Source organism: Panthera leo, chromosome E1 (assembly GCF_018350215.1).
Source record: "Panthera leo isolate Ple1 chromosome E1, P.leo_Ple1_pat1.1, whole genome shotgun sequence".
NCBI classification, from domain to species: domain Eukaryota; kingdom Metazoa; phylum Chordata; class Mammalia; order Carnivora; family Felidae; genus Panthera; species Panthera leo.
The window spans coordinates 19,854,883-19,869,747 of record NC_056692.1 but is presented as its reverse complement, the minus strand read 5'-3'; the positions used below and the strand labels follow the sequence as shown (position 1 = coordinate 19,869,747).

At 40.2% G+C, this 14,865-nt stretch overlaps 1 protein-coding gene across 3 annotated transcripts in view; it reads right to left on the bottom strand.

Moving 5' to 3' along the window:
- The window catches only part of ATAD5 (ATPase family AAA domain containing 5), a 45,306-nt gene extending 30,898 nt beyond the window's left edge, over window positions 1-14,408 (bottom strand). For 2 of the 3 annotated variants that reach the window (XM_042916392.1, XM_042916393.1), the window contains exons 1-6: window positions 14,208-14,408; window positions 8,564-10,458; window positions 7,674-7,782; window positions 3,926-4,090; window positions 2,050-2,176; window positions 1,163-1,244 (exon numbers count right to left, since the gene is read on the bottom strand). In XM_042916392.1, the coding sequence (XP_042772326.1) occupies window positions 1,163-1,244; window positions 2,050-2,176; window positions 3,926-4,090; window positions 7,674-7,782; window positions 8,564-10,458; window positions 14,208-14,273 (2,444 nt within the window). In that variant the 5' untranslated portion in view covers window positions 14,274-14,408. Of the gene's footprint in view, window positions 1-1,162; window positions 1,245-2,049; window positions 2,177-3,925; window positions 4,091-7,673; window positions 7,783-8,563; window positions 10,459-13,894; window positions 13,938-14,207 lie in introns of those variants that run through there. The other variant, XM_042916394.1, reaches the window with a different exon arrangement.
- Window positions 14,409-14,865: the final 457 nt, after the last annotated feature.

Genomic DNA, 14,865 nt, shown 5'->3' with positions numbered 1-14,865 from the left:
CAAACCAATCCAGCAGTCAGAAAAGACCTTCCCGAAATCCAAACATTTATGTGCATATTTTGTGTTTAAAACCCTCTGTTTCTTATTGCCCTTGGCAAAATGACAAATTCTCTCACACGGCCTAAAGGTGCTACGTGGGCTGGCATCCACCTCTCCAGCTTAGGCCCACATTCCTCTCACCCAAGCTCTCTGCTCAAGTCACACTAGCATTCTTTCAACCTCTCTCTTCACCATGCTCCTTCGAGCTATAGGGACTCTGCAGATTGCTCCCTCTGGCCAGAACACTGTTCCTCCCCTGGTGAACTCCTGCTCATCCTTCAGTTCAGATGTCATTTCCTCAGCAAAGCCTTTTTTGACCAGACCAAATCCACTTAATATAAACTTAATAAAACTCTGTACCTCTCCTTCTTAGCACAACTGCAATTTTTCACTTGATGGCCCAATTAATGTTTTATCACAGATTGTCTTCCCTCTAGAGTGTAAGCCTCATGAGGACAGGGAAGGTGTCTTGTTTTGTTCCCCCAAATATTCCTAGTATGAAAAACAGTGCCTGGTACATAGCAGGTATTTAAAGATTTCATTTTATTTACTTTTTTGTTTTAAAGTAATCTCTACCCCCAATGTGGGGCTCAAATTCATGACCTTGAGATCAAGAGTCACGTGCTCTACCGACGAAGCCAGCCCAGCACCCTCATAGCAGGTATTTAAATACATACGGAATAAGTTCATAATCAGCTCTTTGGTGCTTTTGGTTTATTTTTCCACTATTCTATCTAGAGATGGCCACAAAATGTCTGATCTTCAAATTGTGACTGTAGCACTGTCAATATTGTCATCTTTAGAAATGAACTTATTGGGATGCTTGTGTGGCTCAGTTGGTTAAGCATCCAACTCTTGGTTTCAGCTCAGGTCATGATCCCAGGGTCACGAGATCAAGCCCCGCATCCGGCTCTGCACCAAGCATGGAACCTGCTTAAGATTCTCTCTCTCTCTCCCCCTCTGCCCCTCTCCCCAACTCGTGCTCCCTCTCTCTAAAAATAAATAAATAAACTTATTAAAGGTTCAAATGATAATGTACATGCTTCCTCATCAAAGTCAAGGAAAAAATACAAAATACATTCCATAAGACATTTCAGCATTTTAAAATTTGTATTAGACTGACCTGTTTTCATCAAAACCAAGAATAGGATCAGCTGTTTTTTGAGCTTTTCTGGTAAGAAATAAAGGAGCAACTTTCACTTTCCCTTAGAAAAATAAATAGTTAAGTTAGTATCAAAGTTTATCATCTCTACTTACCTCCAGATACTTTTCAATTATAGCTCTATCTTCTTAAACTTAAAAAAAATGAACTCTTCTCAACTTTAACAAAACTTTTTTTTTTAAACTAACTTTTTAATTAAAAAATGTTCTATATAATCATCTAGTCTCCCAATAGCATTATCAGAATCTCCTGGGAATGTTTAAACTACAGATTCCCACAATCCCCCTCCAGAGATTCTTAATCAATATGCCTAGGGAAGGACCTAAAGATTTAAGAAAATTTTTAATTTGGGGCGCCTGGGTGGCTCAGTCAGTTGAGCAGCTGACTTCTGCTCAGGTCATGATCTCACAGCTTGTGAGTTCGAGCCCCGCGTTGGGCTCTGTGCTGACAGCTCAGCCTGGAGCCTGCTTCCGATTCTGTGTCTCCCTCTCTCTCTGTCCCTCCCCTGCTCATGCTGGTTCTCTCTGTCTCAAAAATAAATAAACATTAAAAAATTTTTTTTTTTTTTTTTAAAGAAAATTTTTAATTTATTCAGATGATTTTGATTATCAGGTTTGGGAATCTCTACCTTAACTGCAGCTAAATAGAAAGAAATGCAATAACTTGAATACACACAATTACCTTTATAAAACTCTTCACTACATTATAACTTTACTTATTAAAATAGAAATATGTAATATAATTGAACGTTCATATTTTAGAAGACAAGAAATTAAATTAAAATGAAAGCAATATAATTCCTCCAAAGCATTCTAATATTTGTCACAAACATTATCAGATCTCATTACCTGGTACGTTTTTAGGATTCTTGTTAAGTTTTTTTCCTAGCACGTCATTCAGACACTGAAGATTCTTCTGATTTTTCTCGGGTTGCTTTGAAGAAGTAATATCTGAATCTATTATTATTACAGAGTCCTAAGACAGAATAAGAAAAACATTTTTACAATATGTCATACAATTGAGGTTTTAAATTTCAAAAGGATTACAGTGCTAGAAGCCAGAGGTAAGATAATTACATTAGCAGCTCCATCCATCTCTTCATCAGACACTACCTGATTGACACAGAAAACATACGCTATATGTCGTAAATGACAATAGCCTGTGCTATACCATTCAAGTTCACATATCAAAGGGTGGACTTATTATTACCATGGGTTTTCTTTTTTAAAGAAGCAACCAAAAGACTTTACTCCAGACCAAAGAGTCAGTATCACTGAGCTATACAAGTTCTAGCTCTACTCTTTGAGAGCTATACATCCTATAAATGTATTAGATAAAGTCTGATATGCTTTCAGGTGGTCAGTACACATTTACTAAGCATCTACCATGTGTCAGGCAATACAGCATACACAGACAAATGCAACAAGAGTTGGCTTCAAGGTTGTACCAGGGTTTAGGGGACAGAGGGAGAGCTAGTTCAATCATAACACGGTAGGTTGAGAGCAACATTGACTAAAATACAAAAAAACCCATAGAAGTTAAGTACATTTTGGGAAGGAAACTACTTGTCTTGAAGGCACCAACAAAGCTTTCAAGAGGAAGTATCAGAATGTTCGTACCATTATTCCTAATAATCAAAAAGTGGAAACAATCCAAATGTCCGTCAACTGATGAAAGGGTTAAAAAAATGTGATATAGCCATACAAAGTGGTATTATTTGGCAATAAAAAATAAATGAAATATTGATGCTACAATATGGATGAACACCAAAAACACTATGAGTGAAAGAAACCAGGCACAAAAGGCCATATGTTATATGATACCATTTATATGAAATGTCCAGAATAGGCAAATCTATACAAACAGAAAAGTAGATTAGTGGTTGCCTGGGGCTGAGGGAGGGGAGACTGGGAAGTGATAGCTAAGGGAAATAGGAGTTCTTTTTGGGGTAATGAAATACTCTAAAATTGTGGCGATGGAATCACAACTCTGTGAATACATTAAAAGCCAGTGAACTGGGCACTTTAAATAGTGAATTGTATGGTATGTGACTTATATCTCTATAATAAAGCTGGTTTTAAAAAAGAGGAGGCAGGGGTGCCTGGGTGGCTCAGTCAGCTGAGCATTGGACTTTCGGCTCAGGTCACGAACTCATGGTTCTTGAGTTCAAGCCGTGCATCGTGCTCACTGCTGTCAGCGCAGAGCCTGCTTCAACTCCTCTGTCCCCACGCCCCCCACCCTTGCCCCTTCCCCACTTGCACTCTCTCAAAAATAAACATACATACATACATACATACATACATACATAAGAAAACAGGGTAGCATTTAGCAGGACTTAATGTATGAGTAGGAATTCCTCAGGTAGAAAAGAGTATTTGGTATATGCATTTCAAGCTGAGACTACAAAGTGGAAATAAAAGTTGCACCATTTGGGGAGGAAGGAATAATTCAGTGTGACTAGAGCAAAAAGTGTGTATATGAGGAAGGAGGAAAGGGAAGAGCTAATTCAGCCTATGAAGGATCTCAAATGACATGATGAGGATGCAGACTGTATGCTTTTGCAAAAGGAGCGAAGAGCTTTTAAAACAGAAATGCAAATGATATTCTTTCCACAACCTCAGGGGTATCTTACAATTCTACCTATAACTTTATATGGCTTCCTCCTCCTTCTCCAAGCAGCAGAATAGGACAGAACTCACACCAATAAATATTTCTAATACTTACTGCTGTTTCTGACAATTCCTTCCTTTCAGCAAGCATCTGATGTCTAGATGAACGTCTTAAGGGCGTCACTATTTCTTCAGTAGTTTTTGACCTACTAATGTGTAAAGCTTTTGCTTTTTCAATCAATTGTTTTGCTTTTGATACACTTTTTGAAGCACTGCTTGCCTAAACAAAAATTTGAAAAACTTAGATCAGTGGCAAACATTTTATATTTAATAATAGAAAGAAATTATAAAAGGCAAAACTTTGGAAACAGTAGAAAGGTTAGTGGTTGCCAGGAGTTAGGCGGGGAAGGAGGGATGAACAGGCAGAGCATAGAGGATTTTTAAGCCAGTGATACGACACTATATGTATGATACTAGAATGATGGATACATGTCATTATACATTTATCTAAACTCACAGAATGTATAACACCAAGAGTGAACCTTAATGTAAACTCGGGACTCTGGGTGATAATGATCTGTCAATGCAGGTTCATCAATTGTTAAAAAATGTACTATTCTGGTATTGATAATATGGGAGGCTATGCATGTGTGGGTACAGGGAGTATATGGGAAATCTCTGTATCTTCCACTCAGTTATGCTGTGAACCTAAAACTGTTGTAAAAAATAAAATCCAGGGGCGCCTGGGTGGCTCAGTTGGTTAGGCATCCGACTATTGATTGCGGCTCAGGTCATGATCTCATGGTTTGTGAGATGGAGCCCCATGTCAGGCCCCACGCTGACAGCATGGGGCCTACTTGGGATTTTCTCTCTCCCCCTCTCTCTGCCCCTCCCCAGCTCACTCACTCGCTCTCAAACATTTAATTAATAAATAATAAAATCCACTAAACATATATAAAACTATAATCATAAATCGTATTAAAAAAGACAAAGAAATAGTTACTTAAATCTTACCAAGGAAATTAGTGTGTCTAGTGTAATTAACATGTCTAATGTAATGTGTCTACCTTTATTTTTAACTAGAAATTTATTCAGATAAATATAATTACATTCATGAAAAACACCCAGAGAGATGTCTATATTAGATGTCTGTATGGATTAGAATTGTTGGTTATTTCCCCACCATCTTCATGGCATCTATTTGACTTTAGTCACCTTTAGGGTGAATCCACTAGAGAGAGGCTGAAAAGGCATTCAGTATGGGAAAGAGCACTAGATAAGAAGTCTGGCCTTTAGGCCTGACTTTGCCATTGATGTACGAAGTGATCCTGTGCATTTAAATATTACCTTCCAGACAATGTGCTTTCCATATTGAGTTCTACGGGTTTTTATGTTTAAAGACATCCAACAAGCAAGGTGCCCAACAGTTTACATTATATGATCCCTTTTAAAAGTCACATATACCTATTTAATCATAGGAAAAAGTCTAGAAAGACATTAATAGTTTTAATGTAACTATTAAAATGGGTTACCCTTTGAGGAGCCTGGGTGGCTCAGTCGGCTGAGAGTCCGACTTCCACTCAGGTCATGATCTCACAGTTCATGGGTTGGAGCCCTGCAGCGGACTCTGTGCTGGCGGCATGGAGCCTGCTTTGGATTCTGTGTCTCCCTCTCCCTCTGCCCCTCCCCTGCTCACGCTGTTTCTGTCTCTCCCTCTCTCTCAAAAATAAATGTTAAAAAAAATTTTTTTAAGTGTGTTACCCCTAGAGAGTAGATAATAACTTTTCACTTTTAATTTTATAAACTTCTGTTTTTAAACAAATGTTTGCTGTTTTTTAAAACCTTCAAGGGGCGCCTGGGTGGCTTGGTCGGTTGAGTGTCCGACTTCGGCTCAGGTCATGATCTCACAGTCTGTGAGTTCGAGCCCCGCGTCAGGCTCTGTGCTGACAGCTCAGAGCCTGGAGCCTGTTTCAGATTCTGTCTCCCTCTCTCTATGACCCTCCCCCGTTCATGCTCTGTCTCTCTCTGTCTCAAAAATAAATAAAAACGTTTAAAAAAAAAAAATTAAAAAAATAAATAAAATAAAACCTTCAAAATGTTTTTAAAAAACTATTGAAAAGCATAGGCATGGATATTCAAAATATATGTAAGAAGGTTAGGAAAACAAAGATTCTACTTTGAGTAGAATTCTACTCTACAATAGAGTAGAATCTTCTTCTATAGTAGAATCTTCTGTATAGTAGAGTGATAGATTTCTGTTGTTCTGCTAGCAAAATTTTTGGCAGGCTGATGAACCTTATTAAGTTCGTATTCAAAATAATCCACCTAAATTTAAATGGATAACTCAATTACTGAAATAAACTGTTACACAAAAAGATATGTTTCAGTGAATGTGAAAAAAGCATACACATACACATTTTGGCAAGTAATTCTGCCGTTACTTGAAATTAGTTTTTTTTTTTTTTTCTAATAGTTTTTTTTTTTCTTTCCTGATAAAAGTTCTTAAAGGTTCGTGTTTATAGGGCTGCCTGGGGGGATCAGTCGGTTAAGTGTCTGACTCTTGATTTTGGCTCAGGCCATGATCTTGTGGTCATGGGATCGAGCCTCGTGTCCAGGCTCTGAGCTGAACGTGGTGTCATGTCTGCTTAAGATTCTCTCTCCCTCCACCCCTCTCCCCTGCTCGTGCTCTCTTGCTATTAAAAAAACTAAAATAATTTTTTAAAGTTCATGTTTATACATAAAACAGAAAAATAAAGTTAAAACCATCAATAATCCCATCACCTCAAAAACAGTCATATCCACCCATCCTCCCAGCCTTATTTGGTTACCCCTGACAACACCAGGAACTTCATTGCTGATGGCACCCTACTTTCTCCCTGTTTGTCGGCCTCTAGTCCCAGCCACCCAGCTTGGCTTCCACTGCACGTCACTTCATCCACTCTGAAAAATGTTCTCACCTCCTTTAGCTCCACTGTCCTTCAAAACAGGGATAAATATTTACTTTATGACATTAATGACGAGTACTAAGCATAGTGCCTGGAATGTGATAAGCAGTCAAAAAAAATGACAGCTGTTAAATAACAATGAAAGAGATAACAACTTTCTGTAGCAGTGCCATTCACCCAAGGATTATATCAGAATCACCTTACGGGCATTGTGAACCCACACATACCTGTGCCTACACCCTGGAGAGAATCCAATTCTCTCAAGGTGTGGATACGCAGATTATTTTTAAAAGCAGCTAAATTATTCTTATATATCCTACCTTTCCCTTTAGGGTAAAGGTTTTCAACCGGGGGGGGGGGCGGGGAGTGATGTGCGATTCTTTTTTTTTCCTTCCCAGGGATATTTGCAATGTGTGGAGACATTTTTGGTTGTCATAACCAGAGGAGCTGGACAGCGACTCATATGTCATGGGTAGAGGCCTAAGTTATTGCTAAACATCCTACAATGCACGAGTCCCCTATCACAAATGAATTATCCAGCCCAAAATATCAATAGTACAAGGGTTTTCGGACCTGTCCCAGAGTTACAGATCCTACTTTTTGGCCTCTGATCTATAGAAATAAACCAAAAATTGAATCATAACCTATAAGCAGCCTTAAGGAAAATGACTAACATGTAACTCTTACCAAGAAAAGTTTTTCTAAGCAAATTATACTGTCCTTATCAATTGCTCTCATCTCACAATAAGATATGTTGACCACTTAATAAACTAACTAGAGAAATAGAAAAATAGTGAGTAATAACATATGCTATAGTTAATATAACCAATCTATAAAATATGTGAATATTCTTTTGGCACATTACTTCTAATAGTAGCTATTGTTTTAGGAAACGGAATACCCGAATATTCCAATTACCTTTCTAGTCTGAGAAGTAAAATCTCCATCGGTTGCTTCATATTTCTCACATCTTTTTTTAGATTTCTTCTTAGATTTTTTGGGAGTACTAATTCTGGTGAATTTCATTCTGGGAATAAAAAAGATATTCAGAAGCGTTTTATGATTATGTGTAAGAGTTTTAATTAAGTATAGAAAAGAACCACCTAGGGCTTCAATTTCTGGACAGTTCTTAAAAACAAAAATACCCCCTACAATAGTTTCAAACTACTGATCAAAAGTAAGCCAAACTCAAACTCTTAAAAAATATAAAATGTTTCCTTTTAGAAATCGTAAAATTACCTCTTAAGATCACTCTTTCATTGACCAAAACCAGCACGCAAGTATATACCTCATACGATATGGCTCAGTTTCCCAAGAAATAAAGCTCTGACTTATTTTTAATCTCATGTTTATTAGATGCAGAGAATTCAGAGATTAGCAACTACGATGAGTAAAAGAACTCATCTAAAATACATCTAGGAGGCACCTGGGTGGCTCAGTGAGTTAAGCTTCTGACTTCGGCTCATGTCATGATCTCATGGTTTGTGAGTTTGAGCCCCACATGGGGCTCTCTGCTGTCAGGGCAGACCTGCTTGGGATCCTATGTCTCCCCCCCCCCCCCCCCCCACTCCGCCCCTCTCCCCCTTAAAAACAAACATTAAAAAAATAAATAAAATACATCTATAATTCTTCTGAAATCATGCCTGACCTTAAATTAAATGTGAAAAATAAGCATTTTTGAAACTGTTTTGTGCCTTATACATCAGGTATTCTAGAAAAAAATGATACTCTCCAATGCTTCAAGCATTTTCCTTCCCAACTAATATATGGAGAACACTTAGAACTTCAGAATAGAAACAAAACTTTACCTAATAGGGCTCTCTGAGTCAGAAGAGACTGTTATTAATTCTGCCGTATATAAGCTATGCTTTTCTGGTAAGGTGGCTGCTTTTGGAGTGGAAGCCTTTATTGGACTATCATCTTCAGAATCAGTACTTCTAATGACCATTGCGGCAGGGGTGCTGCTGGTTCTTACAGATCTTCTGCTTGACCTGGGTGTGGAAACATTTTCCAGACTGTCTTCGGTTTCGGTTTTACAATGTATGACCTTATCATTAATGGGTACGCTGGTTTTTCTTGAAGACTTCTTGTTATACGGAGAGGAAATCTTTAGAGGGTCTTCCCCAACAAGATTTTCACTGCTAAATAATGTGTTTTTGAAAACTTCCGTTTTCTTTTGTCTTAAACTCCTTCTAAGCCTATTTTGACTCTGTTTACCCTTAAAGGAAAAAGTTGTTCCTTTCTTTTGAGTATTTCCCTGTCTACTTTCACCTGGAGTAGCACCAGTATCTAACATCTTCTTACCCTTTTTCTTCAGCTTTTTACTTTTCTCTTTAGGAAAAGTTCCTTTGTCAGTATGTGACTGTGAATTGCCATAATTTGAAATCATTTGAATGTTAGGATTGTCCATGATTTTTTTAGAATTACCGTCTCTTCCTTCATCATTCAAAGATTTTTCATTGAGCTCTTTCTGCTTATCGGAAGACCTTCGCACTCCATTTTTAAGCGCATCCGATGCTGGCTGCCTAAACGCTTTCATAAACTGTTGTCTTTCTTCTAGAGTGCATTTCGGCTTTGAGGCTTCGGAACTTCCAGCTTCCAGCACTGCCAACTCTAATTCTTCCTCCTGTATGACAACGTTCGATTTTCTTTTCTGAACAGTCTGTTCATTCTCAGGATCTGACAGGCTATTTTCTGTTTCCAACTGTTTTTGTTTCAAGAAAATTGAGGGTATTTTCCGGGTCTTTTTGGGGGGAATAGGGTGAACCTGTGCAAGAACGGTAACTGTCTTGGAGCGTACGTGTTGGGAAATTTCACAGGTTTCTGGGTCACTCATACTACCGCTTTTGACTATATCTTCGACAGTTTCAGAAGGAATACAAATCGCCACTGTAGAGTCTGGTAGGTCTACTTTATTTTCCTTGTGACTTTTCAAAAATTCCTCGTAGGAGACAGTTATTGTCCTATCCTTTAAGCGGGCTGGTTTAGCTATATCACCCCTAGAGTCTGCACAGTCTGCAGGACTGTCCATCTCATCGGCTAGGGAAGGCACTCTCTCCTTCCTGTCTTTACCATCTTTTTGAAGGAGACTTATTTCTTCTGCCAATGGTAAGCTTTCGGACAGATCTATTATATCTCTGTGCTTCCTTTTCCTCATTTTTTTGCAATCATTTTTTGTGATTCCTTGCTTAGGATTTACTCTCTTGGAGCTTTTTATGGAGGTCCTGGTGCTTGACTGTTTTTTGATATCTTGAATACTTTCTGCAAGTACCTCTACACGTTTCTTGCAGAGTGAAACAGAAGTACTACTTTCTGCAAAATCATTATTTAGACCTGAGTCTTCTTTGCTATCGTCACTGTTAATTTCAATTGGAGATTCATTTTCAGCTTTAATATTATTTAGTCGATGAGATAAATTAACTCTCTTTCCCCTCTTCTTGAACTCTATGTGTGAGAACACTCCCAACGGTGTTTTACAGTCTTTGCCACTGTCAGCAGGCAATGGTGGCAATGATTTTATCTTGCACTCTTTTGCTGATTGTGTCTTCTCATTTGTGGGGGACGTCTTTCTAAAATAATTCAGAATATTACTGGATTTGGGTGGAGAGAACACACTGTCTCCAGTCTTCCCTGTTGGTGATAAATATTTTGTAATTGTTTTGCAGGAAGATCTGTCATCATCTTTCCTTCGCTTTTTGCACGCCTATCAATTTAAAAGAAAAAGAAAGCACTTACGTCAAGCAAGATCATACAAAACATAAATTTTAAACATGGATCTAATATTTTACCTAATTGAATAAAAAAAGGAAGGCTCCCTTAGGTAACAAACATGATATATATTAGAAAAAAGAGGGGTATCTGAGTGCCTCAGTCAGTTAAGCAAACGACTTGAGCTCAGGTCATGATCTCGCAGTTCGGGAGGTAACAGCTCAGAGCCAGGAGCCTGTTTCGGATTCTGTGTCTCCCTCTCTCTCTGCCCCTCCCCCATTCGCATTCTCTCCCTCTCTCCCTCTCTCTCTCAAAAATAAACAAAAAAAAAATTTTTTTAAGCAAAAAGAGCTTTAAAATTAAACCTACGTTCAAATCTCAATGTTACATCACAAGCCATACACTTATAATTTGTGTATTTTACTTTATATATATTATACTTGAAAAAAAGTTTCAAGGCCACTATACTTACGTACAAATGTGTTAATTTCTATTGGTGTCTGTTTACAACCTTTGAATACTAGCACCTACCCCACAAAATTTGTAACGAACACCATACATGAAAATATACGAAGTCTGCATGGTAGAACCTCTACAAATATTAACTCCATTTCCTTTGCACTTTTTTAGTTAAAAACAAATTATCCTATCTCTAAGAAACACGCACACAGTGAACAAACCTAGCATCCCAAAATTTACTAATCCAGTAAAAATTTTGAAGGACACTTACCACAAATAAAATTTTCCAATGTTTTAATGTGTTTTATTTATTTATTTATTTATTTATTTATTTATTTATTTATTTATTTATTTATTTTTGAGGGGTGGGGAGAGAGAGGGAGAGAGAGAGACCGCCCATGCACACACGCTCTCAAAAAATAAATAAACAAGGGGCGCCTGGGTGGCTCAGTCGGTTAAATGTCCGACTTTGGCTCGAGTCATGATCTCGCGGTCTGTGAGTTCGAGCCCCGCGTCAGGCTCTGTGCTGACAGCTCAGAGCCTGGAGCCTGTTTCAGATTCTGTGTCTCCCTCTCTCTCTGACCCTCCCCCGTTCATGCTCTGTCTCTCTCTGTCTCAAAAATAAATAAACGTTAAAAAAATTAAAAAATAAAAAATAAATAAACTTAAAAAAAAGAAAATCTTGGGACATCTGGGTGGCTTAGTCAGTTAAGCATCCAACTTGGGTTCAGGTCATGATCTCACTGTTTGTGGATTCGAGCCCTGTATTGGGCTCTGTGCTGACAGCTCAGAGCCTGGAGCCTGCTTCAGATTCTGTGTCTTCCTCTCTCTCTCTGTCCCTCCCCACCCCCCTTGCAAAAATAAACATTAAAAATAAATTAATTTATCAAATAAAATCTTAAAAAATTAAGTAATGAATGGTGAATTATACTTCTAGAAAATTAAAAGGTATCATAAAGCAGGGGCGCCTGGATGGCTCAGTCGGTTGATCTCACACTTCATGGGTTCCAGCCCCACATCAGGCTCTGTGCCAACAGCTCAGAGCCTAGATCCAGCTTCGAATTCTATGTCTCCTTCTCTCTCTGCTCCTCCTCTGCTTGTGCTCTCTCTCTCAAAAATAAATTAACATTAAGGGGGAAAAAAACGGTATCACAAAGCTATCATCATTGAAAGCATTAAAAGCTAGGGGCGCCTGGCTGGTTCAGTCAGTGGAGCATGCAACTTTTGCTCTTGGGGTTGTGAGCTTGAGCCCCACATCTGGTGTAGAGATTACTAAAACAAAACAAAAAAGAAAGAAAATAAAGGCGGGGGGGGTGGGGAGCCTGGGTGGCTCAATCGGTTAAGCATCTGACTCCTGATTTTGGCTCAAGTCAGGATCTCTTGGTCTGTGTGACTGAGTCCCACATCAGGCTCTGCGCTGACAGTGTGGAGCGTGCTTGGGATTCTCTCTCTCTCTCCCCCTCCCTCTCTGCCCCTCCCCTCCTTGAGCTTGCTCTTTCTCTGTCTCAAAATAAGTAAATAAACATTAAAAAAAAAAAGGAGAAGAAGAAGAGAGGCACCTGGGTGGCTCAGTCGGTTGACTATCTGATATCAGCTCAGGTCATGATCTCACGGTTTGTGAGTTCAAGCCCCAAGACAGGCTCTGTGCTGACAGCTCAAAGCCTGGAGCCTGCTTCGGATTCTGTGTCTCCCTCTCTCTGCCCCTCCCCTACTTGCGCTCTCTCTCTCAAAATAAACATTTTATAAAATTTTTTTAGGGGCACCTGGGTGGTTCAGTCGATTAAGCGTCTGACTTTGGCTCAGGTTATAATCGCTCACTTTGTAAGTTCAGGCCCAGAGTCGGGCTCTGTGCTGACAGCTCAGAGCCTGGATCTGCTTCGGATTCTGTCTCCCTCTGTCTCTGCCCCTCCCCCACTAGAACTCTATCTCTCAAAAATAAACTTAGAAAAATCTTTTTTTAGTTTTTTTAAATAAAAAAGAAAACCAGAAAAAGAAATAAGTATATATTTAAGAACTTGGTACATGAGAACAGTAGTATTCAAGCTAGTGAGCAAAGAAGTACTTAATAAATGGTATTGGGACAAATTTCTAACCATTTGGATGACTACGAGGCAAAATACAGATGAAAATTGTGTATGTTAAAATGAGATGGTAAATGCATTAGGAGAAAATGTTAATGAGTTATCAGTATTATTATATTACCATGAGATCGTATCAAAGGCTCTGGAGTCAGGCAGATCTAAGTTCAAGGGCTGGCTCTGATATCTACTAGCATGGGACCTTAAGCATATTACTTTTAACTTTCTAATTATACAGGCAATGATACCTCAGCACAGGGTTGATATTAAGCAAAATAATGTGTACAAGGCCCTCACCCTTGCAATACTAAACAATAAGTATCATTGCTATGAAATAGGCTAAGCAGGGCACCAAAAGCAGAAACTGTAACAAAAAGGTTGATAAACCGACCACACAAAAATCAAGAACTGTCTCATTCAAGTACCAAAAGTCCTTCACATCGGAGAAAGCTGAGCAACTCCCTTGATTTAGCAGACAAATATCAGCGTAACAGCTACCAGCAAGTAGACAAAAGTTATTCAATTCCAAAAAATAAGGGAGAGTCCTAGTTAAATAAGCATACATCTTGGCGTACTTCAAGGACACCAGTGTGCCTATTTCAGAACGCTAGCTTGAGATGCTACTCCAATACTTCATGGCATTAGAGTATATAACGACTGCTTGACTGCTTACTGCATTTCACTGAAATTTGGTGAATACGTAAGAATAACAGCATTCCACGCTGGGACTCCTAACTGCAGTATGTTAAGCTCTGGAACCATGAGAAACCGATTTTTTTAAAAAATTACTTTGACTCCTGTAATGGCAATCTAAGCAGTCATCCTCCAATAGGTAAATGGATACACTACTGGAATTTAAAGATTCTTTCCAACGCTAAAGTTCTGATTCCTTACCATGAACCCAGACTTGATCCTGGGATCCTCTGCGACATCTCACAAGTCCAAAACATCAAGTTCCACCAACATCTCAGGACCTGGGGACCGGTCGAGGTATCTTTTAAATCCTGACTTTCCTGGCCCCGCAATCATCTCACAATCTCGATGTTTGTCAGTACCTATCACGACTTTAGGAAGCGACACACTCCAGCAATTGTTGCACACAATGTCACTGCTGTGGGGCCTCACCAGGTCCCTCCTTTCCCCTCCCGGATCCAAAGTTGGGGTCACCTTTCACCCACCTCCTACAGACGGAGATTCTCTAGCTCACCTCAATCTCGTAGTTCTTCACCGGAGGGGGAGCAGCTGCCGCCGCCATGGCCAGGACCCCCACCATGCTCCCTGCTTCCCGGAATGCCGGCTCCTAGGGCGTTGAGCGGCCGGGCCCCGCCAGCCTAAAGGCCATGGAGGCGGCCGGCCCCCGAAGAGGCAGCAGCCGGGCTGTGGGGTCCGTCCCGGACTCCCCCCGCGCCCACCCGCCCGGAGCGGTCGCGGAGACTGGGCCCAGCTCAGCCGAGTCGAACGCGGGAAGGGGCGGTAAGAAAGCGCGGGCAGCGAGGACCCCGGGCGCGGCCGGCGAGCGCAGGGGGCCCTCGACACAGGCGCCCCCAGGCTAAGCGCCCGGGACCGCGATCCCGGCCGGGAAAGCAGGCCGAACGCAGACCCGACCCGCGGGCTTCGGAGGGAATTCTTGTCAATTGGGTTTTCGCGCCGTCTGGAGCGCATGGGGCGGAGCTTAGGATTGCTTCTAGAGGCTGCGCGGACGGTAAGCAGAGAGGGCCAAAATACTTCTCGGACGAAACTGCAGGAGGCGGGATTGGTTTTACCAAGGGATTTCAGACTAGCGGGGCTTCTCCCGCCCAGTTTCACGGATGAGGACGTGATTTGACTAAAGTCCGTCGGTGACAGAATTAAAACTGTAGAGTTTT